This window comes from Myotis yumanensis, unplaced genomic scaffold (genome assembly GCF_028538775.1).
Source record: "Myotis yumanensis isolate MYYU_CA2020_CCGP unplaced genomic scaffold, mMyoYum1.0.hap1 SCAF_15, whole genome shotgun sequence".
Classification (NCBI taxonomy): domain Eukaryota; kingdom Metazoa; phylum Chordata; class Mammalia; order Chiroptera; family Vespertilionidae; genus Myotis; species Myotis yumanensis.
This window is the reverse complement of record NW_027223766.1, coordinates 45,931,043-45,950,689: the sequence shown is the minus strand read 5'-3', so window position 1 is coordinate 45,950,689 and position 19,647 is coordinate 45,931,043. Positions and strand designations below refer to the sequence as shown.

At 46.0% G+C, this 19,647-nt stretch overlaps 1 protein-coding gene across 1 annotated transcript in view; it reads right to left on the bottom strand.

Annotated features, from left to right (window-relative positions):
- The window catches only part of CDH17 (cadherin 17), a 53,695-nt gene that overhangs the window by 8,037 nt on the left and 26,011 nt on the right, over positions 1–19,647 (bottom strand). The window contains exons 10-15 of the mRNA XM_070392257.1: positions 17,162–17,377; positions 12,289–12,365; positions 10,134–10,325; positions 5,244–5,488; positions 2,077–2,207; positions 534–764 (exon numbers count right to left, since the gene is read on the bottom strand). Coding sequence (XP_070248358.1) covers positions 534–764; positions 2,077–2,207; positions 5,244–5,488; positions 10,134–10,325; positions 12,289–12,365; positions 17,162–17,377 — 1,092 coding nt within the window. The remainder of the gene's footprint in view (positions 1–533; positions 765–2,076; positions 2,208–5,243; positions 5,489–10,133; positions 10,326–12,288; positions 12,366–17,161; positions 17,378–19,647) is intronic.

Here is a 19,647-nt window from a genome sequence, read left to right as displayed (position 1 = left end):
GGCGAGGGCATATGTCAATTTTTATAAAATTGTATGCTTTAAATGTGTGTTGCTTATTGTATGTCAATTATTTATAATAATAAAAGTATAATATGCTAATTAGACCAGATGACCTTCCAGATGAAACAAGGGCTGTGAGGGAAGCCGGTGCCTGCAGCCAGGGGAAGGAAGGCCTACGCTTGCACGAATTTCGTGCATCAGGCCTCTAGTATTTCAATAAAGCTGTTTTTAAACATCATTATGAAATCTGTTTCTCAGCTGCCACTGGAAATTTTGCAAATGCTACTCAGATTATCCAACTATCCATCTCCATACACTATAGGGGTGGCTGTGTGTGAGCCATCTTTCCTCCCTCCAAAGCCTGGGGCTCTCTCCCCTCTGGGGAGCTCCCCTCTGCAAGTTCCCAAAGCAGGCGGCTCCTCCCTGGAGCCTGGGGGAATGCCTCGTGCTGAGCGCTGCAGGCCCATGGAGGCACACAAAAGCCCATGTCATCATCCACCAGTGTTTTCCTCGATGTGCTTTTGATAACTCACCATTGATTTTGGAAATTTCCCAGTCGTTTTGTAAGCTTTCACTGCCAAGGGCAAATGTAAACTGAAATGAATGCAGATCATTGTCCCTCGCCTGGATGATGTGGCTTCCGGGCGCGCTGAGCGGGTGGCAGAAGAACAAGCCTGTGTACTCCTTCGCTAGCCGCGGGGGGTTGTCGTTCACGTCGGTCAGAGCCAGGTGGAAGCCCGCTGCGGTGCTCAAGGAAGACCCACCTAGGGAATTGAGTGATTGAAACGGAATATCAGCTCTCTCATTTCCTCTTAGTAAGAAAGAATATTTCTTTCTTTTTTTTTAAAATTACAATTCAAGTTAGTTGGGTATATTGAGGTAGCAGAAAGATAACAAACATTTAGAATCAGACCTGGTTAAAAAGCCTTCATGATAATAATAAGATTGATGTGCTAATGTCTTATAGTCATTACTTCAAAACGGCTCTGATTTGCATTTGCAGGTAGAAGACGGAGGCCCAAAGAAGGTGTGTGACTTGCCCAAGGTCATACGGCAAGGAAAGCTTCCAGCCCAGGAGGCCTGAGGTCAGAGCCCACACCTTCCATCGCTCCTCAACACTGACTCGGGCATGTCTGTTATGATTTCTCAGCCTCGGTTATTCGGCTGTCATGCATGTGGCTCTGGGAGGACCCCACATGCCGCGTTCTTAGGAAAGAGTGAAGGCCTGCACAGTAGTTACTCACTCTGGTAGGGGGGCGAGAAACTTGGACGCGGTAGCCTAGGTGGTTGGTAGCTATGTGATCGTGAGCAAGCCGTGTAGCTGCTCAGTGCCTTGGTTTCCTCATCCATAAAATGTGGTTGTTAACAGTACCTACTTCATAGGAGTAAGTCATCACACCGAGTGCTTCAAACACGGCTGTCAGTGCAACATAAAGACTATGTTCTCGTTCTCCCTGACTTCAACGCAGATACTGTTTCTACAATTTCTAGCTCCAACCCGCTTCAATTACAGTGGTCCCTGTCTTCTTGCTTTTCTTTTCAAATGTTTTCTATGCCCCTGACTACACTTGAAAAGCTACTGTGCTCTTGGGTCATTTCATCGAATATTTCAGGGAGCCAACTGCCAATTGGAGCAGGGTTGTGAACCTGGTTTTGATTCATCAATCTGCTCAATGCGCAAGGCCTTTAGGACACATGCAGAGTGAAGTGAAACATCAAGATGAGAGAGAGAAACATCTCAGAGAGAGAGAGAGAGAGAGAGAAACATCAATGATGAGAGAGAATCATTGATTGGCTGCCTCCTGCAGGCCCCCCCCCCCCCGCCCCCCCCGCCACTGGGGGTCAAGCCCACAACCTGGGCATGTGCACTTGACCGGGATTGAACCTGGGACCCTTCAGTCCTGAGGCTGACACTCTATCCACTGAACCAAAAGCAGCCAGGGCTCCCTTCACTTTTGTATCCTTCTTGTTCTTCCACTCTAAGCTATTCTGACAATCTGACCCACTCACTTTCCCTCCCTCTTATTTCTATTGGTGTGTCCCCTATTAATTTGTTACTTTTTTTTTTTTGCTCACCTACTTCAGTTGCCACCACTTGTACGCGATACAGACTTTCAGCTTCCCTGTCCAGTGGAGCCGCACTGAAGATCTCGCCAGTGGCAGGGTCAATTCTCAGCCAGCCTCTCGTGTCGCCTCTCAGGGAATAACTTCATAAAGTGAAAAGAGCAACAGAAAGCCCATGTTACTTTATGTGGAAACGGGAGGATAGTTTATGCATCACTATGCTGTTATGTCCACATTAGCCCTTGCATCTTATTTATGGCAGATTTTAAAGATCATTATGTAATACTATTAATGCTTTATTTGCATATCTTCTATCTTCAAAACGGGGATTTGCTCATCTTTACAAAGCGGTAGTTGTACTTGTTTCATTAGAAAATGTATAGCCACAAACTCAGGGGGAAAAACAGGTAAACTTTTCTGGCAATCAAAGAATTCTAATGAAAACAACCTGGAAACATCTTTTAAAATGGATTAGTAAACCACCCTTCTAAGAAAACCTGAGCACCCAGTGGTGGAGATGTTGTGTGAATGGGTGGATACTCGGAGGCCACTGGTGGCCCCGTGAACTCTTTCATTCAACAAACATCTACTGAGTGTTTAGCAAACATCAGGCAGACAGATTACAAAAAGAGGCTCTCGGGCCAGTAGAGGAGACACACAGAGATAAATAACTCCAATGGAAAGTGGTAAAGACAGTGAAAGGGACCCTATGGAGCCCCAGAGAAGTTCATGGGAATCAGAGCAGCCTTTCTGAAGGAGTAGCTGAGGTAAGAAAAGGAGCTGCTTTGAGCAGAAGGGACTGCACGTGCTGTCACTTGGAGGCCAAGGAATAGCTTGCCCTGTGGGAGAGTCAGGCGCTGCAGCAGTGTCGGGGTAAAGATGGGAAGCCGTGGATGGAAAAGACGAAGCCAGAGAGCCTGGAATGAGCCAGATCGTGGGAAGCAGTGGGCAGCCTTGGAATGGTGTTCAGCAGGAAGGCAACCTAGTCATATTGGTGTTACCAGTGGCACTCACTGGTAGGTGTGTCAGATGAATTTGAGAGAGACAAGACTAGGACCACAGGAAAAACAATTGGTACAGCCCTCTGTGGAGCAACACATCATAGCCATAGGCTGTTCATTTCTTTAGATCAAAGCATTTCACCTCTGGAAATTTTCCCTCAATAAGAAAAAACAATTTAATAGAAGTTATAAAAGAATTACATGCATACAAACATGCAAAACATTTTATGTAATAAAAAAAATACTGAACACAACCTACATGCTCAAGAAAAGATAATGATTAAAAAGTTATGATGTGTTAGTTCAGCAAATTATTTTTTCCAATTATAGTATATTCTATATGCCAAGCACCGTGTTGGGCTGTGTGTGCAGGTGATGCACAAGAAACACTTTGTAGCCAGGATTTCATCCCTGAGTGAGATGGGAACCCTTTGGAGGGGGTCTCAGAGGAGTCATGTGATCTGATTTCCGTTTTTAAAGGACTATTCTGATTGTAGTAAATGGACTCAGTGTGGGGCAAGGATGAATCCAGAAAAGAGATGATGGTGGCCTGAACCATGGCGAAAATGATGAGAAGCACTTGCATTCTGGATGTATTTCAATGAAAAAATCTCTAATCTTTACTGGTGGATTGGATTAGTATTCATGGGGTGTTGATGGTTTATAAGTTTATGGAGCTGAGAGAAAGAATTAACTTATTCAGGCCAAAATCTTTGGAGTCATCTTAATTCTTAATTGACTTATCACTAGCCTCTGAACTGCTCATTGTTCTTTATTCTTAAAACACTTTTCTCATTTGTCCTCCAAGACTGTTTCTTACAGGACGCTGTCCTCAGTCTTCTTCCTCACCTTTCTAATCTCATTTAATAGTATATACATTCTATCTTTTCCTTGATCTATCTGAGAGTTTTTTTAAATGCCTTTGTTTTCCCCACTCATAAACTTAAATTTTATTCTCTTGTCTTTGACTAATGATTTTTCTAGCATTCTCATGAAGGAGGAAGAAGCATGTGTTAAACAAGAAATGGTTGTAAAATTATAAACATGTCCCCCATCAGAATTTGTGACTCTGATGTATAGAGTGTATCTATACAAACCATGCAGTTTAGCCCCCACTGTACTTTCCTTCTTTATAAAACTAGAGAAGGGCTAAACTAGAAGACTAAAACAGTAGGTGAGAACTTCACTCTTGGACAGACAATCAGAAAAAGGTCTTAGCACTGATTCCCAGTGCCTAAATGACAGCTTGTGGGGAGACAAGATTCCCCTCACATGTTTAGAGAAACTTAAAGAATTGTCATCATAACCATATGCATTGGTTATGCCTTATACGGTGAGACTGTCATATAATAGAAGCAAAAGATCTGGGTTCTAGTCCTGTTTATGTGCTCATTAACTATGTGAACTTAAAGAGGTTATATATATTGACACAGATAGAGATATATACACATACATATATTTCTTGGGCAAATTAATGATCATTGTACATTTTTAAGGCAAATCTTTGTGAATCCTATTGTACTGGGGGGGCGGGGGGGAAAGATTGCGAATTGCTAAGATTTATGCATTTGTTTAACCACCTTGGCCTGAACGCTAGCCTTGCCAGAGGTGTGCTCTGGAATGGGTCGTGTTACCCCAGACCTACTCTCTGGAGAGGTAAGGAACCTGTACACTCTGCATCCAGAATGTTCCCTTAGTTGTGTCAGGTGGCTGAGTCTGTCCAGTTGGGCTTTTGCTTCATTCTCTCTGTCTAGACCTCCAGTCAACCTTAGGGGCTGGGCTGGAACTCTTCCCCAAACCCTGGCCGCGGGGACTGGTTCAGACACAGGATCTGGTTTTGGGTAGCCCTGTCTCTGGACCTCATCTCCTGAACTTACCAGCTCTCAGTGGGACTGCAGTGAGTGGGCCGGATGCAACCTGACATGCTTCCCACTTGTCTGAGCCTGGATTTCCCCCACTCCCCACGCAGGGTACTGACCCCTGCAGGAACCAAGGTCAAGTTCACCATATGCACTGCAGATGGCTTCAAATCGCTGGCTGCTCCCTTAGGAGAGAGCCTTGGAGTCAGGCCAGGTCCTCTGTGCCCCCCACCCCCAGCCGCACCCCCACCCCCAGCCCTTCTTCCCTCCCACTGGCCTTGGTCTCAGCACAGCTAGGCTTGCCCAGCCTGCTCTCTACCTTATGTCCAGACCTTCCGGATCCTTGGCAGTCATGTTGCCCACTTTGGTGCCTATGGCCACGTCTTCACTGACTTTTGCTTGGAATATGTGCAGGGGAAATTGAGGGGCTTCGTTCACATCTGTCACAAAAAGGGTGAACGTGGCGAACGAGCTGGCATTGTACTGAACACCAGGCACCAGAGGCTCCGGATTTTCCGCTTGGAACACAATGTTGTGAATGGCTGTTGTTTCAAAATCAAGAGGCTGTGTGGGGGGAAAAACACAGAGAAAATTAACTTGGGGAGGACTCATTCCCTGTAAGATTCATTCCCTATTCTCCTTTAAACACTCTCACAGAGCAGCGGTTCATTGAGTCAGTGCCAGCAAACACCTACTTCTCACAATGATAATGGAGTCATGAAAAAGTCTGTGCTGCAGGATTTATCAGAGCTTTTAAGGCGCTAATATGCATGCAGACTCTCCTAGAAGAGCCAATCAATGCAGCACTCCTCCAATTTATCTAACCCTGGGACAGTTCCTTCACTCATCCAGCAGAAACCTATCAATTCTCTCAAGCGTGGAAAATGCTTAGAGATGTCCCCATTATATGGAGAACTATTTTAGAGGAACCTCGGGATCCAAATCCCCAAGTAAAAGTCCTTAAACTCATGGAGAGTGGGAGAGGTTAGAGAAATGATCGAAAGATAGATGACCTGCTCTTGTTCCAGATCATTCCAGACAGAGCCAGAAATGAAAAAATCAAAAATCCAATTTTGGTTTAGTGTGAGGAAGAATTTTAATAGGGCTACATAGAAAGACAGTCAGAGTTGCTTCAAAACAGTTCTCAACTCTGGAAGGTTTCAAGAATGGGCTTAAACAACATGCGACAACCTAGCACAGAAAGGACTGAAATATCATTTTTAAGCAATTGGTTCTATGGGACTTTGAAGGTCTCCCTAAAGGCACAGAGTCCACGATTCTATGGGAAAAACTGCCAATCCTAAAGAGTGGAACCACCCCTAAAGGTGGACTTCTTAACTGGGATTGAAGGGCTTCTGGCGATCTATGAACCCCTAGAAGCCAACATCTAAATATTATATGTATGTGCAGATGTGAATTTTTTTCTAATGATAGTTATGTAGTTTCATGAGAGTCTCAGTGGTACCCAGGACCTCAAAAAGATGAAGGAACTGAAGCAAAGCCCCAAAGGCACATTCTAGATTATGGAAACCGCACTATTTTGTTCATTCTTCCATGCCTACAGCACCCAGGACTTCTTGGTGAGCTGTCAGTCCTTTAGTTTATATCTATTCATACCATTGATTAAACAAAAACGTTAATATCCATTTGTGAAGAGAAAAACTCATGGAGGTTTGACACATGATTGCATTAGCTCAGCCTGCCCTTCCTTAATATCTGAAAAAAACTCTCGCCCTGAGTCAGAAGTTGGCTCAGTGCTGTCCTCTCCAGGTTGGCTTCCCCGATCCCCACCCTCATCCCCAAATGGATGAACTCCACATCCTCTGCAATCTCAGTACCCGACCAGGATTCTAATTATGTTATTATCTGTTTCAGATTCTACTGTCCATGAGTTCTCTGAGAGGAGAAATGGTGTTATGTTCATCATTGCTTCCTGTCTCTTCCTTAACACGCAGTACCCATGGTGTATCAGTCAAGAAACATAAAGATGAAAAGGCCTTGGTCCTTCTTGAGCCCTAGAGCGCCCCACTAGAAAAGAGTCCAGAAAAGACCTCCACTTTCCAGAAAACCCTCTCCTCCATGCACCCACAAACACACACAATATCACAACCCGATTTCTAGCTCAATAGAAAGTACGATAGAAAGACTGCTCAGATGGAAGAGAACGAATTGTATGTGAAGATACCAAGTTATTTGAGACAGAAAATAAGAAGCAACTGACAGAATACAAATATACAGGATATAAAATGTGATAAGCCAGCTGAGATGTAAAGAGAGAGAGGTTGTTCACAGAGATAAGCACTCACTGTCTGCAGGGTATGGCCCCACAATGACCTCTTTTTTAAAAAAAATAAACATATTTTTATTGATTTCAGAGAGATAGGGAGAGAGAGATAGAAACATCAATGATGAGAGACAATCATTGATTGGCTGTCTCCTGCAGACCCCCTACTGGGGATGGAGCCTGCAACCCAGGCATGTGCCCTTGACCAGAATTGAACCTGGGTCCCTTCAGTCCGCAGACTGATGCTCTATCCACTGAGCCAAACCAGCTAGGGCCCCACAATGACCTCTTGATCACTACCACATGGTCTAATGGGGCTCCTCATCTGGGGAGCAGGGGGGAGGGGGAGGAAGCTGGAGCTTCTGACACCCAGAGACCCAATCGCCATCTCAGGGGATGAAGACAAAGGCATCAAATTGGCAGAAATCTTGGCAGGTGAAGCAGAAAGGCAGCAGCCCCCAGAGCAACCCATGATAAGGACAAAGGACATGTTTTCTGTCCCTTGCCGGTCCAGCCTTGCCCAGGCCCAGGCAGGCAGCGTAGCCATCTGTGGGCTCAGGCAGAGGAGGCACCTCCCATCCTCACCACCAAACAGGTCTTAAATCTCCTCCCTGAACTTCTATCCCATCACTGTGGCTCCCAGAGGTGAAGGGTAAAGAAATGAGATGGTACCTCTTCAAATGAGAAGTAGCCTGTGTTACCAGAACAGAGTTAGAGAGTTAGAAAGAGGTGGTGGAAAAGACGGTGTACGTCAAGCTGAAGAGCTGGGACTTTATCCTTGAGGAGCAGAGAGAGGTGGTAAGCCCCAGACGGACAAGGTCAGATTAGTGTTTTAGAAAGATACCTCTGGGAGCAGCCCTGTGAGGGATGGATTTGAGGTGATCCAGACCCAGGCAGGGAGACCAGTTAGAGAGATGGCAATGCCTCTTAAACCGTATCGAATGGAAGAACAAAGGAAAAACGGAGCAGCCTGTCATCGATCAGCCTGCTTAACTTTCACACCAGGAAAAACACTGAGCCAAATCCTCCAGGGAAAACATTAGCAACGAAAGATACCAAACTAGCTAATGATAATCAGCAAAGCTTAATCAAGGGCAAGTCTGTCGAACCATGTGTATCATCTTGCATAATGCAGGGATACGCTGCAAAGCCAAGTCCAGAGACCCAATACGGCCTCTTGGGGTGGCCTCACATCCATCTAGGAGACACAGTCATCAAAGAAGCTGAAAGAATATGCTTAGGCCCACAGTTGCTCTTCTGCACCCCAGGGTTTGAAAGGCCAAACCTTGAGACTTAGACTCAACCTGAAGACAGAGATAAATGCGCTGAGGGAGCGGAGTTGCAACGGGGAATATTTAACATGAGAAAAAAACTGTGCATTCGTTTTCCAGATGACACTTGGGCTGGCTGAATAATAGGTCCTGTACCCAGGATTCTAAATACCAGCTATCATGGAGAAGTGACAAAATTTGCATTTTAAAAAATTAAAGCTAAAATGAAACGCTGAATTTCAAGAAATGGAGTCCCAGGAGAGATGTTGATGAGCTGGCAGGCCTCAAAGAAATAGCCTTCCTGCTCCTGACACCCCGTTGGCCTTGAGAGTAGCAGGATCTACCACACGACAGGCCGGAGCTTTGGGTGGCAGTCAAACTGAGTAGGACAGCATTTCTATAAAACTTGTTTAATCCTAAGCATCACTTGGGGCAAATAAAATAATAGAAAATACATATATTGGTCTTTGACCCCAGTTCCTGGCACAGAAGCGCCTAAAATCCTTGTAATTTCCTAGGTGATAAGAGCACAAAGAGCATCTTTTGTTCTGATATTTGGCCTTTGACCCCAGTTCCTGAGACTGAGCACCTAAATCCCTTGGAATTCCCCGAGCAATAGAAATGTCTTTCGTGCTAATGAGGCAACTCTTGGTGAACTCCTGGGTGGGGGCTAGTCACCAGAAAGACCAAGGCATGATTAGAAGCTTGGAACGTTCCACCCCACCCTACCATCCCCTCCAGGGAAGGGAAGGGAAGCTAGAGATTGAGTTCAGAATCACTCCTGTCTACATGAGGAAGCCTCCATAAAAATCCCACAAGTACGAGGATCGGAGCGCTTCTGGGTTGGTGAACACATCCATGTGCGGGGAGAGCGGTGCACCCCGAATCCACAGGGACCGAAGCTCCTGCACTCAGGACCATTGCAGTCTGGTCCTTTGTAGCTCTTCATCTCGCTGTTTGCCTGTATCCTTTACCATATCCTTTAACACATAATAAACTAGCAAATGTTAGTGTTTCTCTGAGTTCTCTGAGCTGTTCTAGCAAATGATGGAACCCGAAAGGAAGAGGTGGGTGGAGAAGGGGTAAAAAGGATAAACTTGTCTATTCAACCTTAAAAGGCTATCTATCAATTTCCAATCTTTTTTTTTAAAGAGGAGTCTATGGCTGGCACTTTAGAAGAAAAGGTCTATAGTCTTAAGTGCTCATAGGATTCATCCAGTCTAACCCACCCCCCATTTGCAAAGGGAAAAGTAAAGCCCTAAGCACACACCCTACCCAGACTTAGCAAATAAAAATCTAGAACACCTTGTTAAATCTGAATTTCAGATGAACAACCAAATTTTTTAGTATAAGTTTGTCCCACATATTACCTGGGACACACATATACTAAAAATTGTTTATTGTGTGTTTTATGCATTTAATATGACAATCCTCCCTCCCCTCACAAAGCTCACTTGGTCAGCTAATGACAGACCCAGAACTAGGTTCCTGGCCTTTTGCCCTCTGGGAGGACAGGAATGACTGAGATTACTCCAGGGTCCTTGGTCTGCCTGAGAGGTCTCTGCCGATACATCACCTCTGCTTATAGGTCCTTGCATAGTCATAGGGAAATTAACCAAAGGAAAAAGGCAAATTCCATGAAAGAGTCATGTACCTTTTTAATTATGACATATCCAGTGTTGTTTTGGGGATCGGTGTCAATCCCCAGTCGCCCCTCATCATCTCCCTGTGTAATTCGATACAGGATTTTAGAACTCCCAGTAAACGGCTCATCAGCATCCGTGGCCTGGATGGTCAAGATGGTGGACCCAACGGCTGTGTCTTCGGCCAGAGTTAGGTTTCCGTACTAAGAAGGAAACAATAAGAATGTGCGTCGTCATCAAGAATAATTAGCTGTCAAAGGGCTATTGTCTCTTTAGCTTCAGAATGGACACAGTCATAATTTGCATCAATATTCACCACGCATGTTTTTCCTATGGCTAAATATGTTGTAGTTGATTTTGACATCAATCATACTCATAGACTGATATTCATTGTACCAAGAAACACAACATCTCAGAGAGCTACTGGTAGGATTCTCAAACAGATTCCCACTCCCACATCCAATACATTTACTAACCTTACTTATTATATTAGTGAGGACAAAAATAAATACTATATTTTGAGCACTTATCATGCCGCAGGTACTTTTACATACGCTTTTTTTTAATTAGTCCACAATCAACCAAGGAGTAGTGGTTAAGAGTCTGAACTTCAGAGTCAAATAGTATAAATCCTAGGCTTGCCACTTACTAGCAGGGTGACTTGAAGCAAATTATCTAACGTACTTAAGTCTCGGTTTCATCATGTCTAATGGAAATAATAATAATAGAACTACTTCATGTTTGCTGTGACGATTAAGAGATAACGCATGGAAAGTCCCTGGCGCCTGGCACATAGTCAGTACTCAATAAAGATAAGCCGCAACCCCTACTGAGTAGCTATATCATCATCTCCATTCGACAGAAGAGCAAAGGATTGGAGAGGTAAAACTCACCTAAGACCACAGAGAATTGGGATTCATACCCATGTTGTCTAACTTAAAGCTTGCGCTCGTAATCACTGGCCTAGACCAGCGGTCGGCAAACTGCGGCTCGACAAACTGCGGCCTGCGAGCCACATGCGGCTCTTTGGCCCCTTGAGTGCGGCTCTTCCACAAAATACCGACTTCTGTGCACGGGCCACAAAGTTTCAATCGCACTGTACGTGCGCGCCCACACGTGGTATTTTGTGAAAGAGCCACACTCAAGGGGCCAAAGAGCCGCATGTGGCTCTCAAGCTGCAGTTTGTCGACCACGGGTCTAGACCATCTAGGATTGCAATCTTAAAGAGGGCACTAGCCAGGGCCCAGGAGAAGGCTAAAGCAGTGACAGCAGCAGACTCATTCTCTAGAGCCCAGTGTGCCCTTCCAAGCCCTGACACTCCCAAAGCTGGATCTCACCTTCAATTTGAAACCACTGTCTAGATGGAACACCAGGATGGGCACATGGGGGCTGAGAAGCAAGTGGTTCCAGCTCCTGCTTGCTTTGCCTCAGTGCCCGTTACACAGGTACTGTTCACTCACACCTCCTACTTCCCTGAACTCTCCCATAAATCAACTCCCCTTCTTTGCCACAGCCTTGTCCCTGTTTTGATGTATGAACGTTTTGATATATGAACAGGGTTCTGGGCTATCTCATTACTTCGACAACAAGTAAACATTTTTCTTGATGTCCTCAACTGAATCTTATTACTCCTGCTTTTTCTGCCCAATGTTCCTAATTCTTGCAAATATCGAGCGCGTTTTTCATTGGCTTACACCAGAAATCAGTATTTTTTCTTCTCCTTTTCTCTTATCCAAATACTGCAAAATGAGTTTAAGTTGCCAATATTCCAAATACTAAACTTTTTACAAAAAAAATGCTTGTTTGAAACCTAGCAGGAATCCATTTATCATTCTACTACACACAAAATATATAAAGACAAACTGCACGTAGCCATTCGACTCCTTTCAATTTGACAAAGATTGTGGTTGCAGCTTTTAAGCAGCCCTTGGAGTAAATGAGCCATTGGCAGAAGTTTATAAACAGACGTTCCCAGATACTACACCAGTGAATGTCCCCCCAAGAATTTCACTGGAGAAGGTATCTGGGTTGTTACCAGTGCATTGACTAAGGTTACCCATGAAGTCTGGCATTTTCCCTGCATACTGTCTATGTCTTGATTCCAGAAGTAGGGATCAAGTGATACGAACAAAGTAAAGAAAAAAACAACAGGTGACAACTACTCACATCTGATTTTTCAAAGATGGGGATCTGATCGTTGATATCAATAACGTTGATTTTCACTTGACAGAGGGTCTGGAAATCTGAAAATCAAAGTCATATCACAAACATTTTTTTTCGCTAAAAAATCATGCATTAACATCAGAAACCTGCAAGAAAAGCATTGGCAAGTGAAGTGGCAGCCGTGGCCACAATTTCGCTGTTGACAGGCAATTTGTGTGGAAACGGGATCCTCTGCTCCCCACCTGCACCCACAAGCTGGTCACAGGGAGGCTGAAGAAAGTCCTGCAAGAGGTTCGCCTGGGCTCCCCACGTCCCTCCACCTGCCCCCTCCAGGGTAAGGGTTGTTCTCGAGCCACACTGTTGCTTTTCTGTGAAGCAGCCTCTTTTTCCGAACTACTGACAGTGACGCAGCCCTCAAAGCCCAGTGCAAACCTCTCCTTCCAGAAAACCTTCCCCAAGCACCCCAGCCGGCTCTTTCCCTCTCTGACTCTCCTAGCACTTACTGTCCTACCTCTCCTCTGCTCCCACGGTGGGGAGGAAGGGTCAGGTGCCTGCTCCCTGCCTCCAAGTAAGGGAGGAAGTGGCACAATTAGTCCCCTTCAAATGGCTGACCGCCCAGCTTGCTGGAGGCAAGACAGGGACAGAGGCAGCTCATGGAACCCTGGGGAAATGACACAGGCTTTGAGGAAGAGGTTTGACAATTCAAAGTCCTAGTCAGAGACAGCAGCTTCAAGCTGTGTCTAAGATGAGCATGGCATGTGGATGGGAATGGGGTGCTCAGGGAAATCTACACTAATAAAAGAGAAATATGCAAATTGACTGTCCCTTTGCAATGCCCACCAGCCAATCAGGAGTGAGTATGCAAATTAACCTCATCGCCTTTGTGGAGACTGACAGCAGGGATGAGGCAGCTCCCAGCAGGGAGGAGGCAGCTCCCAGCACGGCCTGCTTGGCCATCGCCGCCGCTACCTGGGAGCAGGCAAGCCCGGCCCACAGGCAGCTCCCAGCATGGTCTGCTTGGCCATCACCATGGTGACCCAGGAACAGGCAAGTGCAGCCCGCAGGCAGCATCCAGCACAGCCTGCTTGGCAGTCACTGCGGTGTGGAGCAGGCAGGCCCCACAAAGAGCAGAGAACCACAGGGAGCAGGCCTAAGCCATCAGTAGGACATCCCCTGAGGGCTCCCGGATTGGAGAGGGTGCAGGTCAGGCTGAGGGACACACACACACACCTGTACAAATTTTGTGCACCAGGCCTCTAGCCTTATATAATAAAAGGCTAATATGCAAATCGACTGAACAGCAGAATGACCGGTTGCTATGATGCGCACTGACCACCAGGGGACAGACACTCAATGCAGGAGCTTCCCCCTGGTGGTCAGTGCACTCCCACAGGGGGAGCACTGCTCAGCCAGAAGCTGGGCTCACAGCTGGTGACCGCAGAGGCAGTGGTGGTAGCCTCTTCCGACTCCATGGCAGCACTCCATGACTCCAGGGAGCAGGCCTAAGCCGCCAGTCGGACATCCCCCAAGGGCTCCCAGACTGCGAGGAGACACAGGCCGAGCTGAAGGACCCCTCCCTAAGTTCACAAATTTTGTTCACTGGGCCTCTAGTATTGAGAATAAGAAAAAACATGAGAATAAGAAAAAACATGACAGGTTCTTTGTTGGAATCACCGTCATTCTAACAATCATGATGTCCTGTATCATAGAAATATTAAGAACCTGGACTCTGGAATCCCACTGCTCAAATTCTGGCTCTGCCACTTGTCAGATGTGTGAGAGCTTGATTGTGTCACTCAAGGTCTCTGGGCCTCAGTAATTTTTTGTATAAAATCTAGATAACAAAAGAACTGAGGTCTTGACATCATACAAAATTGTTAGCACTGTCTAGGTACCAGGCACTGTATAAGTGCTTTACCTGCATTACTTCTTTTATCTTCACACTCACTTCATGATGTAGGTACTGTTGTCATTCATTTGATTCACAAATGAGGAAGCCAAGAGATAAGGAAGTTAGGTAACCTGACTAAGGTCACACAGCGAACTAGGGGTCCAGCCAGAATTTACAAACCTACGTGCTCCCTGTGTCCACTACACCTACTCCGCACCCTCCTCCCTGCTCTGTGTCAGGGAGGCCCACCTTATGAACTGCATCCGTGGGCATTCTGGCCCTTTGGGTACCAGTTGGGTTCTGCCAATAGGAACTCTGGCAGGAAGTGGGAGGAAGGGCAGGAGGCGAAAGGTTTGGTGGGGTTCCCAGGGCCAGCGGCCTTGTGGATAGCCACAGGCCCGGGGCTTGCCACTTCCGGGAATGCTCCCTTCCCTCAACCCTTCATGCCTTAGGGTAGGAAAGGCTGGCCACTGTGCGTCACACTGCCTGCTGGTTCCTTCACCTTGCCCACAACCTTTCTTTAAACTCTCTTTGGCTACTCCTTTTGAGGGGGCCCCTCTATTTCCTGCTGGGATCCTAACGAATAGACTCAGGCAGTCTTACTCCAGAGCTCCTGCTCAGAGCTCCGGGCATGTCAACTAATCATAATTGAAGTCTAAATAAGTGGATGTTGATTAAAGCTGGGGCTGGTCCCCAGGACATTTATAGACAAGAATGGCTAAAGACTGGGGGTGCCCGGGACCTGTACTCACAAACCTCATTAGGGCCAGCAGGGGGCCGCCAAGGTACTAAGCCAGTGGTTCTCAACCTTCTGGCCCTTTAAATACAGTTTCTCATGTTGTGACCCAACCATAAAATGATTTTCGTTGCTACTTCATAACTGTAATGTTGCTACTGTTATGAATCGTCATGTAAATATCTGATATGCAGGATGGTCTTAGGCGACCCCTGTGAAAGGGTCGTTCGACCACCAAAGGGGTCTCGACCCACAGGTTGAGAACCGCTGTTAACTAAGCCCTCCCTGATTTTATGTAAAACTATGCTAATTACAGCCTGGCGTCTAATTTTCTGTAGCGTATACTAGAATGTTTAATTTCATCAACACACATATATATTTATGTATACCTATATTTTATCATATATTTTCCATAGGCGTGTTCAGGTACAGAGACAACATGTAACCTGATTTCCACTCTGTGCTCGTCCAGCCTTAAACTGCTTCGGGTCCCCCTGCACTTTCACCTCTTCCAGAAAGCCTTACCCTCCCTCTCCCTCCTATGAGTCACTCCTTTCCTTCACAGGCCACCTTGCACATGTTTCTCACAGTTTATTTATGCGCATGTCCATCTCCTCTATCATGAGTGATCCTTCAGGACAGACAAGGGGTCTTATCTACGCCTGTATCCTCAGTAGCTTCAGGTGCCGCAAACAAGGTAAACGTTCACAGAATGGATGTCTATCCGTGTGAGATTGTTCATTCATCGTGGTTTATTGTACTCATTATCACTTTTGTTGTACCTTTTAACATAATGCTAGACAAATGTTAGGCCCCCGATATTTGCCAAATTACTAAGTTTCAAACATTCTGCACTGGGGGCTGTTACACCCCAGCCCTCTCCTGTGTATCAACATCTGGGTAAAGGGGGGGGGGGGGAGTGAAGCACAGTATGAAATGTCGCCCTTTTTGCCTCCATGCCTTTATAATCTATGCCTCCTAGCACACCTCGCATAACACTTAACTGAACTATTTGCTAATCTAAGATTCAGCTGTAACTCCAAGAAAGATTCTTTCCTTGGAGTGCGCATGCCCCTAACATAAGTATGTCTTGGAATTCATGTATATTCTGTGTCTGCACATTTGTCTGAGAATGAGTGCATTGGTTTGAGAATGCATCGTTTTCTTCAGATTCTCAAAGGGTCTTGTGACCCAACAAAAATCAAGAACCACTTGCTTTGAAACTGTGTAAGGAATATGGAAGAATGTTTCCTGATATTGTCAAGTGGCTAACTAGAAGCTAATAGAACAGCGGTTCTCAACCTGTGGGTTGCGACCCCTGTGGGGGTCTAACGACCCTTTCACAGGGGTCTCCTAAATACATCCTGCTATCAGATATTTACATTACGATTCATAACAGTAGCAACATTACAGTTATGAAGTAGCAACGAAAATAATTTTATGGTTGGGGGTCACCACAACATGAGGAACTGTATTAAAGGGTTGTGGCATTAGGAAGGTTGAGAACCACTGTAATAGAAGATCAAGCTTCCCAAAAGATTCATTTTCCCTCCACTTTCACACGGTAGGACACTTGGAGTCCGAAAGGAAGAATTGGGAAATACAAGTAATTTTTTTGTTTATGATTATGGTGGCCATGACAACGTGCCTGGCCAACCTCCAACAACAGGGACATTAAAGGATGATGGCCCCACTGCTACACTAGGTAATCCGTCACCACATTTGCACTGAGGCCTTGCTCCTCACAGCTGCCCCCAGCCAGCGACTGAAGAAGGCAGCCATGCTCGGGGAGGCCCATTCTTAAAGATCATGGACTCCATCAGTGTCCAATTTCGGACTCCCTGATGACCGTGCCAACCTTTTCTTTGAGTGCTCAGTGGTCTATGACACGCCCACCAGCCCTCTTGCCTATCTCCTTCACTTGGGGTCAGGTTTATATTACAGTCTGATGGTTCTCCCAACCTCCTCTGTATCTTGCCCCACTTTTTTCTCAGAGGCATCTCTCCTCATAGAATTCTCCTACATTTAATCTCTTGACATCTGCTTCTTGGAGGATTGGGACCAACACAACAGTGTTGCCTGACCTGTCATTGGACCAGCTGCCTCTGTGTTGCACGTGTTTCGCATAGGAAGCAGGGACTCTTACGCAGCATCCTTCTTTAATACTCCCAGGCATCAGAACAGCCTAACACATCGCAAGAAAAGGGAAGCAAGTGTTTTTCACTCTGGACAGCAAATGTGACACTAACCTTTGTCGGACACCTCCACGGTCAAGAGGTACTGGGAAGCGTCTTGCTTCTTCAAGGACTGCATGGCTAACTGGAACACCCCCGTGTAGCTCTGGACGAGGAAGAGCCCATCTTTGGGAAACTTAGGGAACTGATCCACAATTTTGTAATGTAGAACACTGTTGACAGTGTTTTCTTCATCCATGTCGTGGGCAACCAGCGTCCCAATACTGCTCACTGGGAAGAAGAAAAGAAGAAAATTCACCCATCGCAGACTCTATTCCAGCCGTGGGCAAACTACGGCCCGCGGGCCGGATCCAGCCCGTTTGAAATGAATAAAACTAAAAAAAAAACAAAAGACCGTACCCTTTTATGTAATGATGTTTACTTTGAATTTATATTAGTTCACACAAACACTCCATCCATGCTTTTGTTCCGGCCCTCCGGTCCAGTTTAAGGACCCATTGTGGCCCTCGAGTCAAAAAGTTTGCCCACCCCTGCTCTATTCCATCTATTTTATTTTTTTAAAATATATTTTAGTGGTTTTTTACAGAGAGGAAGGGAGAGGGATAGAGAGTTAGAAACATCAATGAGAGAGAAACATCGATCAGCTGCCTCCTGCACACCCCCTACTGGGGATGTGCCCGCAACCAAGGTACATGCCCTTGACCGGAATCGAACCCGGGACCCTTAAGTTCGCAGGCTGACGCTCTATCCACTGAGCCAAACCGGCTAGGGCTCCATCTATTTTAAATGGTTCCACTGGATAAGCAGGTCCCTGGAACGCTCTGTACATAACTTTGAACGGCTGACTAAAGTCCTTAGATTTCTTTTGGTTCTTCTAACCCTCCCCATCGTGTAGTGTGTTGAGTCGTGTATTAGTTTGATAGCGTCGCCATCGCAAAGTGCCACCGACTGGACAGCTTTAACAACATAACGTTATTTTCTCACAATTCCTGGATCTCACAGAGGCCTGAGATCAGGGTGTCGGAAAGGCTGGTTTCTTCCAAGTCCTCACTCCTTGGCTTATACGTAGCTGTCGTCTCCATGTGTCCTCACATGTTCATGCCTCTGTACATGTGTGTGTCCAGATTCCCTCTTCTTGGAAGAACGGCACATCAGGGATGGATTCAGAATGTTTTCCTGAGTCTAGTCTACACTCTTAGGGTAAAAGAGGTACAAACAATGCCCCTGCCCTTTGGGGGGCTACGGTCTAGCTCAATAATATACTAACTTATTCCTCAGTATATCAACTTATTCCCTGTATTAACGTATTCCTTAGTATATCTATATTCTCCTGTTTGGTGTCTTATATTAGCCAGAATCTTGTGGGACTCATGTCCCCAAGCATTATCAATGCCAACATGAGTTCATAGTGGATTAAGACCCACACTAATGACATTGTTTTCACTTTATGTCTTAAAAGACCCTTTCTCTAAATAATAGTCAGCTTTTGAGATAGTGGGCATTAGGACTTTACCTTATAAATTGGGGGGTGGGGCAGAGGTAATCACAATTCAGCCCGTAACAAATAGCGTCCCACAAAAATTCGGGTTCACGCCAAACCTCGTTGTGACCTTATTTGGAAACAGGGGCTTTGCAGATGTGACTAGTTAAGGATCTTGTGATAAAATTACCCTGGATTTAGCGTGGGTCCCAAATCTAATGGTTAGTGTTCCCATAAGAAGAGAAAACACAAAGTCACACACACGGAGGTGGAGGCCATGTGAAGCAGGAGGCAGAGACTATAGGGTTGTGCTACCACAAGCAGCCAGAGCGTGCCAAGAGCCCCCAGAAGCCAGAACAGGCCGGGGAGGATGCCCCTCCAAGCAGACGCCTTGATGTGAGGCTTCCAGCTTCCAGACTATGAAAGAATACACTCTCGGTGTTCTAAGCTCCCACCTTTGTGGCACTTTGTCAAAACTACCCTCGGACACTAATATGCAAGGCAAATGGTCTCACTGAAGGGCAAGCCAACAGCGGACTCCACCCCAGAGATAACACAGGGCAAAGAGCAGGCCCGCACGCTCCCTGCCTCGCCGCCTTCCTGGCCCCGAGGATTTATTTCTGTGAGTGTGTCAGTCCAAGGCGTTCCCTGAGTCAGAGGTGATGACTCAGGACTTCACCCAGCTCTGGGGGAGGTATGATCGATTCTGGATCATCTGGCTCCATGAAATGGGAACCGTGGGTTTCTCTACACGCAGCTGCAACCCCACAGTGGGACTGAGACTTGATTATGTGCCACTTGTGGTTTAGGCTTGTCCCCACCTCCCTTATCAATTGGCATCTGCTGACATATGGAAACGTGAAGGAATTTTGTTATGGGGAGGGGACTTCCTATGTCAGTCTGTAATGGAGCTGTGCCTCAGGGGCTGAGGAAGGAGGGCATCGTGAGCAACAGAGCGGAGAAGATGATGTATTTAGTTCAGTAGCTGCTGCTATTTCTGAATCCATCACGACCAAGTCATCTTTGTGGCACATGCCTGCCCTTGCTTTAAAAAAAAAAA